Source organism: Oratosquilla oratoria, chromosome 11, assembly GCF_046742065.1.
Source record: "Oratosquilla oratoria isolate Oo_2021 chromosome 11, ASM4674206v1, whole genome shotgun sequence".
Classification (NCBI taxonomy): domain Eukaryota; kingdom Metazoa; phylum Arthropoda; class Malacostraca; order Stomatopoda; family Squillidae; genus Oratosquilla; species Oratosquilla oratoria.
In genome coordinates, this window is record NC_134787.1 from 70143941 (window position 1) to 70158536 (window position 14596).

At 37.7% G+C, this 14596-nt stretch overlaps 1 protein-coding gene across 1 annotated transcript in view; it reads left to right on the top strand.

Annotated features, from left to right (window-relative positions):
- Nucleotides 1-14596, top strand: part of LOC143029922 (uncharacterized) — a gene marked incomplete at its 3' end in the record, with an annotated part of 122335 nt that overhangs the window by 1541 nt on the left and 106198 nt on the right. The window contains 3 exon segments of the mRNA XM_076193126.1: nucleotides 588-672; nucleotides 10467-10856; nucleotides 11097-11163. Coding sequence (XP_076049241.1) covers nucleotides 609-672; nucleotides 10467-10856; nucleotides 11097-11163 — 521 coding nt within the window.

The following is a 14596-nucleotide window of genomic DNA, read 5'->3' on the forward strand; positions in this document are numbered from 1 at the left end:
CTCTCTCTCTCTCTCTCTCTCTCTCCTTCCCTCCCACCCTCATCTCTCTCTCTCTCTCCCTCTCCCATTTCCCCTTCCTCTCTCTCCCTCTCTCCCCCCTTTTACCTTCCCCTTCCTCTCTCCCTCTCCCCTCCCTATCTCTCTCTCTCTCTCTCTCTCTCTCTCTATCTCTCTCCCCCCTTTCACATTCCCCCTTCTTCTCTCTCCCCCTCTCTCTCTCTCTCTCTCTCTCTCTCTCTCTCTCTCTCTCTCTCTCTCTCTCTCTCTCTCTCTTCTCTCTTCTCTCTCTCTCTCTCTCTCTCTCTCTCTCTCTCCCCCCTCTCCCTCTCTTTCCCCCTCTCTTTCTTTCACTCTCTCTCTCTCTCCCCCCTCTCTTTCTTTCTCTCTCTCTCTCTCTCTCTCTCTCTCTCTCTCTCTCTCTCTCTCTCTCTCTCTCTCTTCTAATTCTCTCCTTTCCTCTCCCTCCCCCTTTCTCTGCTCCTTCTCCCAATCTGTCTGTCTGTCAGTCACCCACCCACACCCTCACCCTCATTTATACAATACAGCCATGAAATTAATGGTAACTTACTTTTTCTATTCTTTACCAGTTGTGAAAAATTACTGGTGATATGGCTGGCCTGTTAGGAATTAGAGGTCAGAATTTGTATGACTTCTTTTCTTCTCAAAGTAATGGTAAGTACCAGATACAGTGATTCCTCGTTTATTGCAGTAGATTGGTTCAGGGACCGGCCGCGATAACTGAATTTCTGTGAAGGAGGGACACCATATTTACAGTATTTATTTAACATGTATTTGGACTTGTAAAGATTGTTATTGTACTCAACATGAAAGAAGTTGAAGTAAAATTTGAATGATGATGGTGATGAATTTGCTGCACAGTAGAAATGATATTGATGAAGCTGATAATGATTTCTACTGTGCAGCCAATGATTGTGTTTTATGTCTCTTCAGATGGTGGTGCCCTTTCCTGGGACACCTCTTCTACTTCTTCCGAAGGTGCAACTGTAGTAGTAGCAGCAGGAACTGGCTCTTTTTTGCAAGGCTGCAAAAACATTGTGATAGGAAGTTGCGGCCACTACTTCTTTTTCCATTCAAAGAGCATCTTGTAGGGATTCGTGACTTCATCAACCTTGTTGCAAAATTGCACAGAACGAACCATATCGTCGTCCCATTCCTGTGACCCCTCTTTCAATTCTTTAGCCAGGTTGCAGAGCTTGGCCAGCTGTTCCAAAGTCAAGCCAGGTTGGAACAGCTTTTTTCAGGTCTAGAAATGTACAATCAGCCCATCCATCTCTCTCTTGTATTACATCTTTTAGCCTTGAATAGGAACACATTAAGTTTGTGACGCATGATCGTCCTTGGCTAAATCCAAACTGCTTTGGATTTAGTACAATTTTTTTTCTTCCAAATTCCTTACCCATCTAATTTTGATCATTCTTTCACAAATTTTAGCTATTGTACTTGTAAGAGAAACCGGTCTATAGTTAGTAGGGTCTTTCTTGTTTCCCCCTTTATATATTGGTACTATATTTGCTCTTTTCCAATCATCTGGAACTTTTCCTTCTTTCAATGAACTGCTTATTAGACAATATATTTAGTCTGTTAGTTCGTTCCTGCATTATCTCAAAATCCAGTTTGCCATTTCATCTGGACCATGCAATTTTCTGACATCAAGATTGTTCAAGTGGTTCATTATTTCTTTCCTTGTTACTTCTATCTCCTTCATAAGGGGGACTTTCTCCTCCCACTCGACATCGTTAAGTTGTATGTTCTCCCTTGTAAACAACGATTTAATATGTTCATAATTTCTGCCATTTCTATTTGCTCTTGTGTATTCAACTCCTTGTCGTAGTTTCACTAATTCTTGTTTGTTTTTCAGTTTGTTGTTTACAAATCTATAAAATAGTTTTGGTTGATCTTTGCATTTTTCTATGACATCTTTTTCGTGTTTTCTCTTTTCTTCTCTGCACACTTGTACATATTGATTTCTTTAACTAGTATATATTTTCCATTTTTCAGGTCTTTTGTCTTCCATTTTATCCAAGCTTTATCCTTTTGTCATTGAACTCACTACATCTTTTGATGTACCAACATTTTATATATCCTTTTTCTTGTTTTTATCTTGGAACATACTTTTCCACACCTTTTTATATTTTTGTCAAAATATTCCATCTCTTCTACTGTTGTATCTTCTTTGTGGATCCTTTCCTAGTCTGCTTTTTGAAAGAATTCTCTCATTTTATCAAAATTTGTTTTTCCATACATCAATCTTCCCTTTCTATATTGTTTGTTTTTTTCCATGTATTTTTCCTCAGTTCCAATTCAACCAATATGTGGTCACTTTTACTTATTGGTGTCTTATATTCAATCTTGTCCACTATTTCAGGTTCTGATGTGATTATTAGGTCCAGTCTCGATGGTTCTTCTTCATTTCTTTACATAGTATTCTTTCGTATCCATTGTGTCATTGTATGTTCTATAATCATATCAAGTAGTACATTTCTCCATAGGTCATCTCCACCCTTCACTGTCATCTCTTCCCAGCAGATTTATTTACAATTAAAGTCACCCATTATAACTATTCTTCCTCCATCTTCCATTATCTTAGTGTTATCCTTGTGTCTTCTAACATATTTTTGTGTTCTCTGTCTTCCCACGAAGCCGTTTTAGGAGTCACACAATTTACTACAAACTTCCTGCTCTTCCCATCCCTGTCCTTCACTTCCATCATAATCATCTCTATTCTTTCCATATGTGACATTCCTCACATTTATATCCTTCCGAGTTAGGAACATAACTCCACCCCCTTGATTTACCTCTCTGTTTCTAATCCAGTAATTATATGTACCATGTCCTACACTGTTGGGTGATAGTGGACCTTTCAATTTTGTCTCCACAATTCCCATTATGTCCGGTTCTTTTTCCTTCAGATAATCATTCAGTTCATTCAAGCCTGTTATTAAGCCGTCTATATTTGTGTAAGACACTTAATTTTCTGCTACCTCCATCCTTTTTTCTGTTTCCCTTCTGTTTTTCTCTGCTATGAACCATTTCCTCACTTTCATATCCACTACTCTCCAATAGAATTCCTCTTTATCTGACTCTGTTCTGTTCTTGTTTTTTCCTTAGCTTCTATTCTTTTTGTTTTCTCTTCCTCTCCTCTTTATTCATCTCTCCTTTTATCTATACCTGTTTATATAGATCACTTTTTGCTAGTTTCCCTGTTTTTGATAAGATATTCTCTGCTGTCATTTGTGACTTGAATTTAACCTTAATTGGTCTGGTCTTATCTATATTGTATTTCCCAAGCCTATATATTTCTTCAATTTCTTTCCCTATTTCTTGTTCAGCTTTTTGAACTACTAATATCTTGTTTACTTTTTCCTTCTCCTCCTTTACTCCTGTAGTTCTATTGGGATTATGCTTCTCTTCCATCCCTAATATAATTATACATTTCTTTTTATCCACTAAGTCTCTTACTATAGTCTCCTCTCTCATTACTTTAATAACTGTGTCCTTAGTTTGTTCTTTCATCTTTTGTTTTACTATATCTTTAAATTCAATTTTGTTGTTATCTAGGACTTTTCTCCAACCCTGTACCTCTTTTGCTATGGACTCTTTATTGTCTTTGTTATTCTTCTTTAATTTCTCATTCTCATCCTTTATTTCTTTTAACTGTCTTTTTAATTCTTCTATTTATTTAGGTTTTGGTTCTTCTTTAGTTCTTCCAATTTATCAACTCTTTGTGTAATCCGTGTAAGTTGACTGAACCTAACCTCCCAATGTTTGTTAATTTTTGCTAGTTTTTCCTCTAGACTTGCTAATCAGGGGAGGTTGTCATCTTCTCCCTCATTAAATCCATGGAAATAATTATCTTCACCTTCCATAGCACTGCTCTTATCTATGTTTCTGATCCTTATACTTTTACTAATCTCTTCAACTTCACCTCTGTCATCTGCGCATCTTTTGTTGATATTCCTTCTGACTTCTGTGGCCCGTTCGTCTCCTTCCTCATTTCCTTCCATTTTCCTCTGTAATCCCTCCCCTTCTCCTTTTTCTTCACCTTCCCACAACACAAGCTTTCCCCTTCCCTACTAATACAACACAGGTACTCCCTCGTCATTGAGATCCACAATTTTTTTTTTTCTTCTGGAATCCAGTCTTCGCCGTCACTTCGACTGTCGCGTGTGTATGTATTTATCTAGTTATATTTTACAGGAAGGGGAGCTATGCTCATGGTGTCCTGTCTCCATATCTCATTTTATCTAGATTGTTTTTAAATTCATATATTGTTTTTGCACACACCACATTATCTAACCTGTTCCAAACATCTATTATCCTGTGGGGAAAGCTGTTCTTTTTCAGGTCTCTTCTATAATTGTTTTTCTTGTTTTTCTTTCCATGTCCTCTTGTATCTCTACCATCCCATTTTATTAGATCCTCTCTACCAATAATTTCCATGCCTTTCATGATTTTATAAATAGTTATTAAGTCTCCTCTCTCTCTTCTTTGCTCCAATGTCTGTAGTTCAAGTTTTACTAGCCTCTCCTCATATGATAGTTCTGAGAGCGTTGGTGCCAATTTCATAATTGCTCTTTGTATTCTTTCAAGTTTTGTTATACATTTTTTTGTACTTGGTGACCACATCATCACTCCATACTCCAATTTTGGTCTTATCAAAGTGACTAGTATTTTCTTCACCATTTCTTCGCCCAGGTATGTAAATGCCACTTTGATTGATCTTATTAAATTATAAGTTTTTCCAAAAATTTTGTTTATATGTTTCTTTGGGGACATATTCATAATATTGATGCCTAGGTGCTTCTCTTTTTCCACTTTTTTAATTTCTTCCGCTCCCAATTTATACGATCCCACTATTCTTTTTTTTTACTTCTTCCAAATTCCATTATAATACATGTATATACCAAAGGCTTTTTCCACCTTAAACGGGGGGTAGCAAAAAAGAAAAAGGTATAGAAACCACTCCCACCCATTCCATTCCCCACATATTCCACTCCCCTCCACCCTCCTCCCTCCCTCTTGTCTTGGCACCTGCTGGATGACAGGTCATCCCTGCATCCTGTCCACTGCCCTGGGTCAGAAGCAGTGTCGCAAGACACAGCACATCCACAGCAAGGGCGCTTCATAAATTTGGCGACCCCCCCTCTCTGTCCCATCATGCAGAAAAGAAGATGGGGAGAAATTGCTTCGGGCTGCATCAAATTTTTTCTCATACATACTTCCTCACCCCCATCCCCCCACCCACTCCCCCTCATGCATCACAGCATCATCCATACACAACCCTTCTCCATTCACCCTATCTTCTGTCCTCTCCCATCCTTCCTCAACAGATATCCTCTCTTTCGTAATGCCCCTTTCACCCCATCCATACATCTCATCCTAGGATGCCCCCTCATATTCACTCCTTCCACCTCTGCCTTCCACACCTCTTTTACTAATCTTTCTTCACTCATTCTTTCCATGTGTCCAAACCATCCTAATATTCAAACCAGCCAGTCCACCTCCCTATCTCCCAGCTCCCTTTCCACATCTGTTCTCCTCACCTCCTCATTTCTCACTCTAGCCTAATAACTCCTATTATACTTCTCAGACATTTCATCTCAAACACATTCAAACTCCTTCTCTCTTCCTCTCGTATGTTCCATGTTTCTGCTCCATACAGTGCTGTTGGCACAATCACTCCTTCATATAACCTCCCCTTAGCATCCATTCCTAGATGTCTATTTCTCCTTACACTTTTTAATCCACCAGGGCATTTACTCGCTTCTCTCAATCTACATTCTACCTACACCCCCACTCCTCCCTTTCCTGTCACATTCGCACCCAAATATCTAAAACTATCCACTTCTTCCAATCTCTCACCCTTAATGATCACTTCCAGCCTACTGTCACTCTCTCCCCTTGTACATCTCATCACTTTACATTTGCCCACATTTATCTTCAGCTTCCTTCTTTCACACACCTTCTCAAACTCTGTCACTAACTTCCTCAATCCTCCTCTGATCCTGCTACAAGCGCAGTGTCATCAGCAAGCAGCAAAGTCCTGGCTTATTTCCCACTTTCCTCCATTTTCTTTAACCATCTCCAATCCCTGACCCACTACCCTTGCATTCACCTCTCGCACCACCCCATCCATGTATAGATTGAACAGCCAGGGCGACATAATACATCCCTGACGAAGTCCCACCATTACCTCAAACCATTCACTCTCTCCATTTCTAACCCTAACACACGCTCTACTACTCTCATAAAAACTCTTGACTGCTCTTAACAGCTTTCCTCCTATACCATACGTCTGCAGTACCTCCCACAGTGTCTTCCTGTCTACCCTGCTGTAAGCCTTTTCCAGATCCATAAAAGCCCAAAAAATATCCTTACCTTTTCCTATAGCTTTCTCACATATCTGTCTTACCACAAAAATCTGATCTACACAACCCCTACCTGTCCTAAAACCACACTGTTCCTCACCAATTACTCCCTCTATTCCTCTCCTAATCCTCTCAATCAAGACCCTCCCATAAGCCTTCCCTACTACACTCAACAAGCTGATCCCTCTGAAACTACTACACTCACACTTGTCCCCCTTTCCTTTGTAAAGCAGAACAATACAGGCACTTCTCCAGTCCTCTGGCACTCTACCCTCTCTTAAACAAACATTAAACAACCTCACCAGCCAGTCCACCATAACTGTACCTCCTTTCTTCAGACATTCTGCATGGCATCCATCCAACTCAGGTGCCTTACCAGCTCTCATCATCTTAACAGCTGCTTTCACTTCATCTTTCCCTATTTCTCCTCCTCCATTTTCCTCACTCCTCACTCTTATTTTCTTAGCACTTCCCACTGCAACTACCTTTCCCTCCCTATCCTTCTTCACATTTAGCAACTCCCTAAAATACTATACCCACCTTCCTCTCTATGCCCTCTCTTCCATTATCATCTCTCCATCTGCACCTTTTACCTTTTCTTCTCTACTTGATTCGCCTCCTTTTCCTCTTTTAATTTCTTTCCGAAACATCTTTTTATTTCTTTCAAAACTTTCTGTCATACTCTTACCCCATTTCACATCTGCTTTGCTCTGCTTCCTTTATCTTATGCTTAACTTCCCTTCTCTTTACTTTGTACCTCTCATACAATTCCCTCGTCCTAATTTGTAGCCAATCTGTGAATGCCTGTTTCTTCTCTTCTACACCCTTCTCTGTTTCCTCATCACACCACTCACTACACTTCCCTCTATTTCCTCCCGTCCTCCTTGTTCCACACACCATCTTAGCACACCTTATGACTCCCTCCTTGAACCATCCCCATTCCTCCTCCACTCCTAGTTCTACTCTAATCTTTCACTCCCTCCCACTCCTCTCTCAGCTTCTTCTTGTATTCATTCTCCTTTTGTTTCTCATTTAAGCAGTTCACTCTAAGTACCTCCCTACCTTCTGCCCTTTTCCTCTTTCTCCACCTATTCTCCACTCTCAATTTACCTTCCACCAGAAAATGAACTGATATTCCCCCACTCTCTCCCCTTAGAACATGTACATCCTTAACTATTCCTACCATTTTCCTGGTCACCACTATATAGTCCATTAACGCTCTATCCACCATCCATCCACCACCCTCTCCCATATGTACTTATGCTCGACTTTCTTCCTAGACACTGTATTTGGTATCATCAACTCTCTTTCAAGACACATATCCACCATCAATTCTCCGCTACAATTTTTACCTGGAACTCCATACTTCCCAATTACTTCATCTATTGGTTTGTTTCCCACCCTAGCATTAAGGCCTCCCAAGACAACTACATTGACATTTCTCCCTAATCCCTCTATGCACTCATTTATATCTACCCAAAAAGCCTCCCTTTCCACTATGCTCTTCTCACTACCAGGCCCATACGCACTTACAAAAACCCACATAATTTTTTTCTAACTTTGTTTATTAATGTCTTAATTCTCTTTCATCATTCATGTCTCTTTTTATCTATATATTTTTATAGTGTTCATTTCTTCCTAATTTTCCTCTTCTTGCAAAGATTTCTTCTGCCATTTGTGACCTTAATTTGATCTTTAGTGGTCAACTTTTTCATTTTCATTCTGCATATTTACCCATCCTGTGCACTTCCTCTACACACAGCCACATCGTAAATGAACATCAAGTTTGTGTGATATTATTGGCTTGAATATTACTTATTGTAATATAATAAAGAATATATAATACCACTCTTAAAGCTATTGGTAGATTATAAATATCTCTTAAAACACTTATGTGAAAAGTGTCTGTATCATTATTGGAATGCCGTCGCCTTAATGAATGTTGCCATTTAGCCCTTTTATAATGGATCAAAATGATGATGATAACACTATTGATAACTGAAATTATAATAATAATAAAAATAATAATAATAATAATAGTAATAATAATGATGATAATAATAATAATAATAATAAAGATAATGATAATAACAACTATGATAATAATAATAATATTACTAGCATTAATAATAATAACAACACCAATAATAATAATAATAATAATAATAATAAACCGACATAATTCATGAATTAATAGTTTGGGGGTCTATAGAAAATCTTAAACTTTACTAGGGGGTCGATGAGCTCAAAAGTTTGGGAACCCCTGATCTAGATTTTAGATCAGGGGTTTTTGCTGCACAAAAAAAAATAATGTGAAATAATATAAATTCATACTAGTTCAGTATCTCGATTTTATATTTTATAGTTTATTTCCTGTATTAAAATGTCTTAATCATTATTTTTGTTTTATTTGACACTATCAGACATACCAGATTACACAAAGATATAGCAAGAAAAGTTGTTTTCATATCATCCATAATATTAAATATCAACATGCTTGAAGTCCCCCAAAGGAGATAATCCCCTAGGCATCCAAATCCATAGCTACACACCTGACATATACATGTATATGTTGTTCTTTAATAGCCAGTAGTAGATATCCCCATGTAGAGGGTTACTATAAAAGTCACACTAGTGGCCCCCAAAAGGAAACTGTAGAGAAGGGTGAAACTAGTTCTGTGCCCATCCTAATAACAATACATATACCAATGGCTGTTTCCCCCTTACAAGGGAGGTAGCCAAAATCAAAGGCATAAATCCAATCCCATCTATTTCATCCCCACATACTCCACTCTCATTCACCACCCTTCCCTCCCTCTTTTCTTGGCTCCTCCTGGATGTTGGGTCATCCCTGCATCTTGCCCACTACCCTGGTTCAGAAGCAATGTAGCAAGACAGCACATCCACAGCAAGGCCACTTCATTTAGTCAGTGACCCCTCCTCTCTGTCCCCTCATGCAGAAAAAATAGAAGACGAGGAGACATCCCTTCAGGCTGCATCAAAATATCATTCACATATATTCCCTCACCCCCCAGCCCTCACCCACTCCTATGCATCATATCATCATCCATACACAAACATTCTCCACTCACCCCTATCTTCTGTCTTTGCCCTTCCTCAACAGACATTCTCCTCTTTCCCAAAGCCCCTTTTACCCCAACCATGTGTTTCATCCTTGGTCACCCCCTCATGTTCACTCCCTCACCTCTGCCTTCCACACCTCTTTTACTAATCTTTCTTCACTCTTTCTTTCCATGTGTCCAAACCATCCCAATACTCTTTCATCAATCCTATCTCCCAATTCCCTTTTCAACCCCACTCTTTATCCAGCCTAGTAACCCCTACCATGCTTCCAAGGCATTTCATCTTAAACACATTTAAACTCTTCCTCTCTTATGTTCCATGTTTCTGCCCTATACAGTGCTGTTGACACAATCACTCCTTCATACAATCTCCTCATAGCACCCAGTCCCAAATGTCTCTTTCTCATAATGTTTTTTAATCCCCCAAAGAATTTACTTCTCTCAATCTACATTTTACCTCCTCTCCTCTCTTTCCTGCCACATTCACACCCAAACATCTAAAACTATCCACTTCCTCCAGTCTCCCTCCCTTAATACTCACTTCCAGTTTGCTGCCATCCTCTCCCCTTGTACATTTCATCACCCTACTTTTACCCACATTTAACTTTAACTTCCTTTCACACACCTTCCTAAACTCCATCACTAACTTCCTTAATCATTCCTTTGATCCCTCCACAAGCACAGTGTCATTAGCAAACAACAACTGGCTGGATACAGTGAGAAACAAGGAGGTGAAGAGGAGAGTGGGAGTGGAAAAGGAGATGAGATAGGGCTCATGAAAGAGTATTGGGATGGTTTGGGTACATGGAAAGAATGAGTGGAGAAAGATTAGCAGCTCTTTACCACTCTATGCATATGCACATTGAACAATGATGGTGACATCACACAACCCTGATGTAGCCCCTCCTTCATCTCGAGCTATTCATTTTCTCCATTCTCAGCCATCACTTGTATACAAACTTTTGTTCTATCTGTTTATTTTTATTTTTTACAGGCTTGGGGACTTCCCACTGTGATTGGTTAAAGAGACTTGCTGAACAACAAAAAGAGTCTGAGAAATATTTAGATATCTTGCAACATAGGGAAGATTTTTTCACGCAAGATGAGACAAAAGTAGGTATATTTAACAAAAATGTTATTCAGCATAGTCGGAAAGAAAGTATTGCTGTACATTGTGAAGAACATAAAGATCTAGAACCTGTAACTACAAAAGTTAAGAAGGATGAAGATGGAAGAAATTTGGGGAACAAAAATAAAAACTCTACCACTAAGAATGACTTGGAGAAAAACAAAGAGGAAGTGTTACCGGGATCAGATTCCAGATTGTACACACAGTTCCTTACTCCAGGAAATCTTAGCCCCCTCAATATGCTCTCCTGTAATGGTAAGTCATGGGTGAATAATCCTAGCAACCAGACTATCATGCCTTTACTAATGACACATTATTTGCACTGTCTTAAACTATTCAAATCAACTTGACAAAGGTGGTGAGCTGCCTGTGCCAGTAAATGTATATCCCCAGTTTAAAGATGTTACCTACTTCTTGTACATACATATACCAAAGGCTTTTTCCCCCTGATAGATATGTAATGGAATTATACTTGTCTTTTACTTTGCACTACAGATATGGGAGCTTCTAATTTTGAAGTGAACAGCAGTTTACTACGAGGTCTTCTTTCGCCAAGGATGGGGTATGTATGAAAATACATTTTTGTACATAGGGTGGATCCTCTGTATCCAAAATTGGTTCCATGAAGTTGTTTATCATTTTATATATATATATATATATATATATACATATATATATATATATATATATATATATATATATATACATATATATATATATACTGTATATATACATATATATATATGTATATATATATATATATGTATATATATATATATATATATATATATATATATATACACACACATACAGTAGAACCTCTACTTACGATTGCCTAAACATAAGAATTTTCCAACATACGATATGAAATTCGATCTAATATTTGATTCTACACGCGAAGTAATTTCCAACATACGAAGTTGTCGAAGTTTCACATATACAGTATACGGCGTCGAAGTTTCTCGTAGTGTCGCAGTTTCATGGTTAGCCCGCTAGACAGCAGTCAATTCACAGCTCTCCTTCATGTCACGTGGTTCTCCTTGTTCTAATTGTAAATAACAGTGCTAAATACCTTCCTTTTTCACATTTCCTTTTTTATTTTATCATCATGGATCCCATGAAGACTAGTGCGAGTGGTAGCAGTGGTGAAAAAAGGAAGAAAGTAATGCTTTCCTTAGAAGTAATGCAAGAAATCGTGGAAAAGCATGAGAGCGGTGTTTGTATAAGTGATCCTTATACAGTAAATTATTAAAAAAAATTTTACATCTCTTATATACAGTAATGCATTTGTTTTATTGCTATGTGTAATTATCTGCAGTACAGTATTTGTTAAGGAGTTATCATAGGTTTTTGGGCTGTGGGACGAATTAAACGAATTAATGTATTCTTATGGGAATATTTTATTTAACATACAAAGTAGGTCCTGGAACGAATTAAATTCGTATGTAGAGGTTCTACTATATATATATATATATAGGGTGCAAGGGTATTTAAGGACAAGTGTAGTAATAAATTAAAACAACTATAATTTAGTAGTAAACAAACATATTTTGATTGAATTTTATGCCGTCTCAATAACTTTATATATTTATTCAATAAATCCACCTTCAGCTTCTATAACTGCTTCAATACAAGACCTAAATCTTTGACATATCTGCACTAAATGGTTTTTGTTCATCTTGGTCATCACCATAACAATGGCAGTCTTTAGTGAAGCTATGTTATTATGAGGATGTTGATTAGTTCCTATTTCAAAAATGCTGTAGACAGTAATCCAAAGGATTCAACTCTGGTGAGTTTGGAGGCCGTATGCTTGGCGTTACATGATCATAAACATTATCCGACATCCATTCTTGAGTTGACTGGGCTTTGTGAGAAGGTGTTGCGTCTTGCTGAAAATGTACGGTCTTCCATTGCATATTTTATCTATCCAAGGCTTGACAAATGTTTCCAGCACTTCAATGTATCCAGCAGCATTAACCCTAAGACCCTGTTGAAAGAAATGAGGTGACATAACATAACCTTCGTTGCTAACAACTCCTAAAACCATCACATTTGCTGGAAATTTAGTGTGCATTACCCTGGGAACCTCTGAAGGATCTGCACATAACCATCTATCATTCCTGTTAAACTTTTGGTCTTGGTCGAAGTTCTTCTTGTCAGGAAAAAAAAATCAAAGGATGCCATCCTCGTTAGGGTTTTTAATCTTGCTAAGCAACAGCTTTGCACGAATCAAGCGGTTTTCCTGTGTCTTTGGAGACATGAACTGACCCATCCTTAGCACGTATGACTTGTACCGAATGTGCTCGTGCACCACAGTTCTGATAAGCCACTCTGACACCACCTGAAGTTCTCTGGCAGTACCCCTCATTGATTTTCCAGGATCATCATCGATAATGTTTTGAACTTGGTGGATAAGCTATAGTGTTCTTATAGTGTCCTAATGTCTAGTGCCTTTTCCTCTTAGATTAAGTTGCAATATTGTCACTAGTGGTTCCTAGACGAACTTAGTGAATTAAGAATCTTGCAACATTCAGAAATTTGGCAATTACTAAATCACTGTATTCTGCACATACAGCAATGATAACTGTATGTCTTTTCATTTCTTGTGTTATCATAATGTCTGTCATGGGTGTTTGTTGAGACAAAAATATATATTAATCCAATTGAAGATAGATATATAATGAAAATATTGTGTGCTCAAATATCCCTCACACCCTGTATATATAATTACCTAGTTGTATTTTACAGGAAGGAGCTATGCTCATAGTGACCCATCTTTGTATCCTTCAGCATCAAATTTATTCTTAAATTCTTGTATGGTTTTTGCACATACTATTGTTTCATCCAATTTATTCCATACCTCAACTACTGTGTGAGAAAGTTTTTTTCCAGATCTCTTCTATAACCTGTTTGAGTTTCTTTTCATGTCTTCTTGTTTTTCTTTTGTCCCACTTTGATAAATCTTCTGGTCATGATGACCCATCTTTGTATCTTTCAGCATCAATTTTTTTCTTAAAATCTTGAATAGTATTTGCACACACTGTTTCTTTATCTGAGTTATTCCAGATATCCAGCACTCTGTGTGGGAAGTTTTTTTTTTTTTCAGATCTCTTCTATAGTTATCCTTTTTGAGTTTCTTTTCATGACCTCTTATTTTTCCATTGTCATTTTTTAGTAAATCATTCCTATCAAGGATTTCCATTCCTTTCATGATTCTATAGATAGTAGATCACCTCTTTCTCTTCTCTGCTCCAGTGTTGGTAGTTCCAATTTGGATAATCTTTGTATGTTAATTTGGAAAGAGCTGGTGCCAACTTTGTCATTGCTCTCTGTATTCTTTCTAATTTCCTTATATTCTTTTTAGTACTGGGTGTCCATAGTGTCACTGCATATTCCAGTTTTGGTCTAATCAATGTAACTAATATTTTTTTAATAATTTCTTCATCCAAATAGTCAAATGCCTCTTTCATTGACCTTAATAGGTTGAAGGTTTCTCCGGCTATTTGGTTTATATGTTTATCCAGTTTCATGTCTGCTGATTACTACTTAAAGGTCCCTTTCCGAGTACATTTTTTTTATTTCTTCCTCACCAATTTTATAATTTTTTAAAATTCTGTTTTTACTTTTTCCAAACTCCATTATACTACATTTCTTGATATTGAAGTTCACTTCCCACTTTTGAGTTCATTTCCAGATTTTGTCCAGGTCTTTAGTATTTTTGCATCATCTTCGAAGAAATTCATATAACATTCAACTCCTTTATCCATGTCATTTATATATATGGCAAACATGATTGGAGCCAACACGAACCCCTGTGGGACACCACTTATCATTTCTTCCCACTTTGAGTATTTGTCTCTAATTACTACCCTCATTTTTCTCCCAGTCAGGAAGTCCTCCATCCATTCTAGTAATTTACCTCTGATGCCACCAATTGATTCTATTTTTCTTCTTCATTTTTTGTGTGGTACCTTATCAAATGCTTTTTGTAA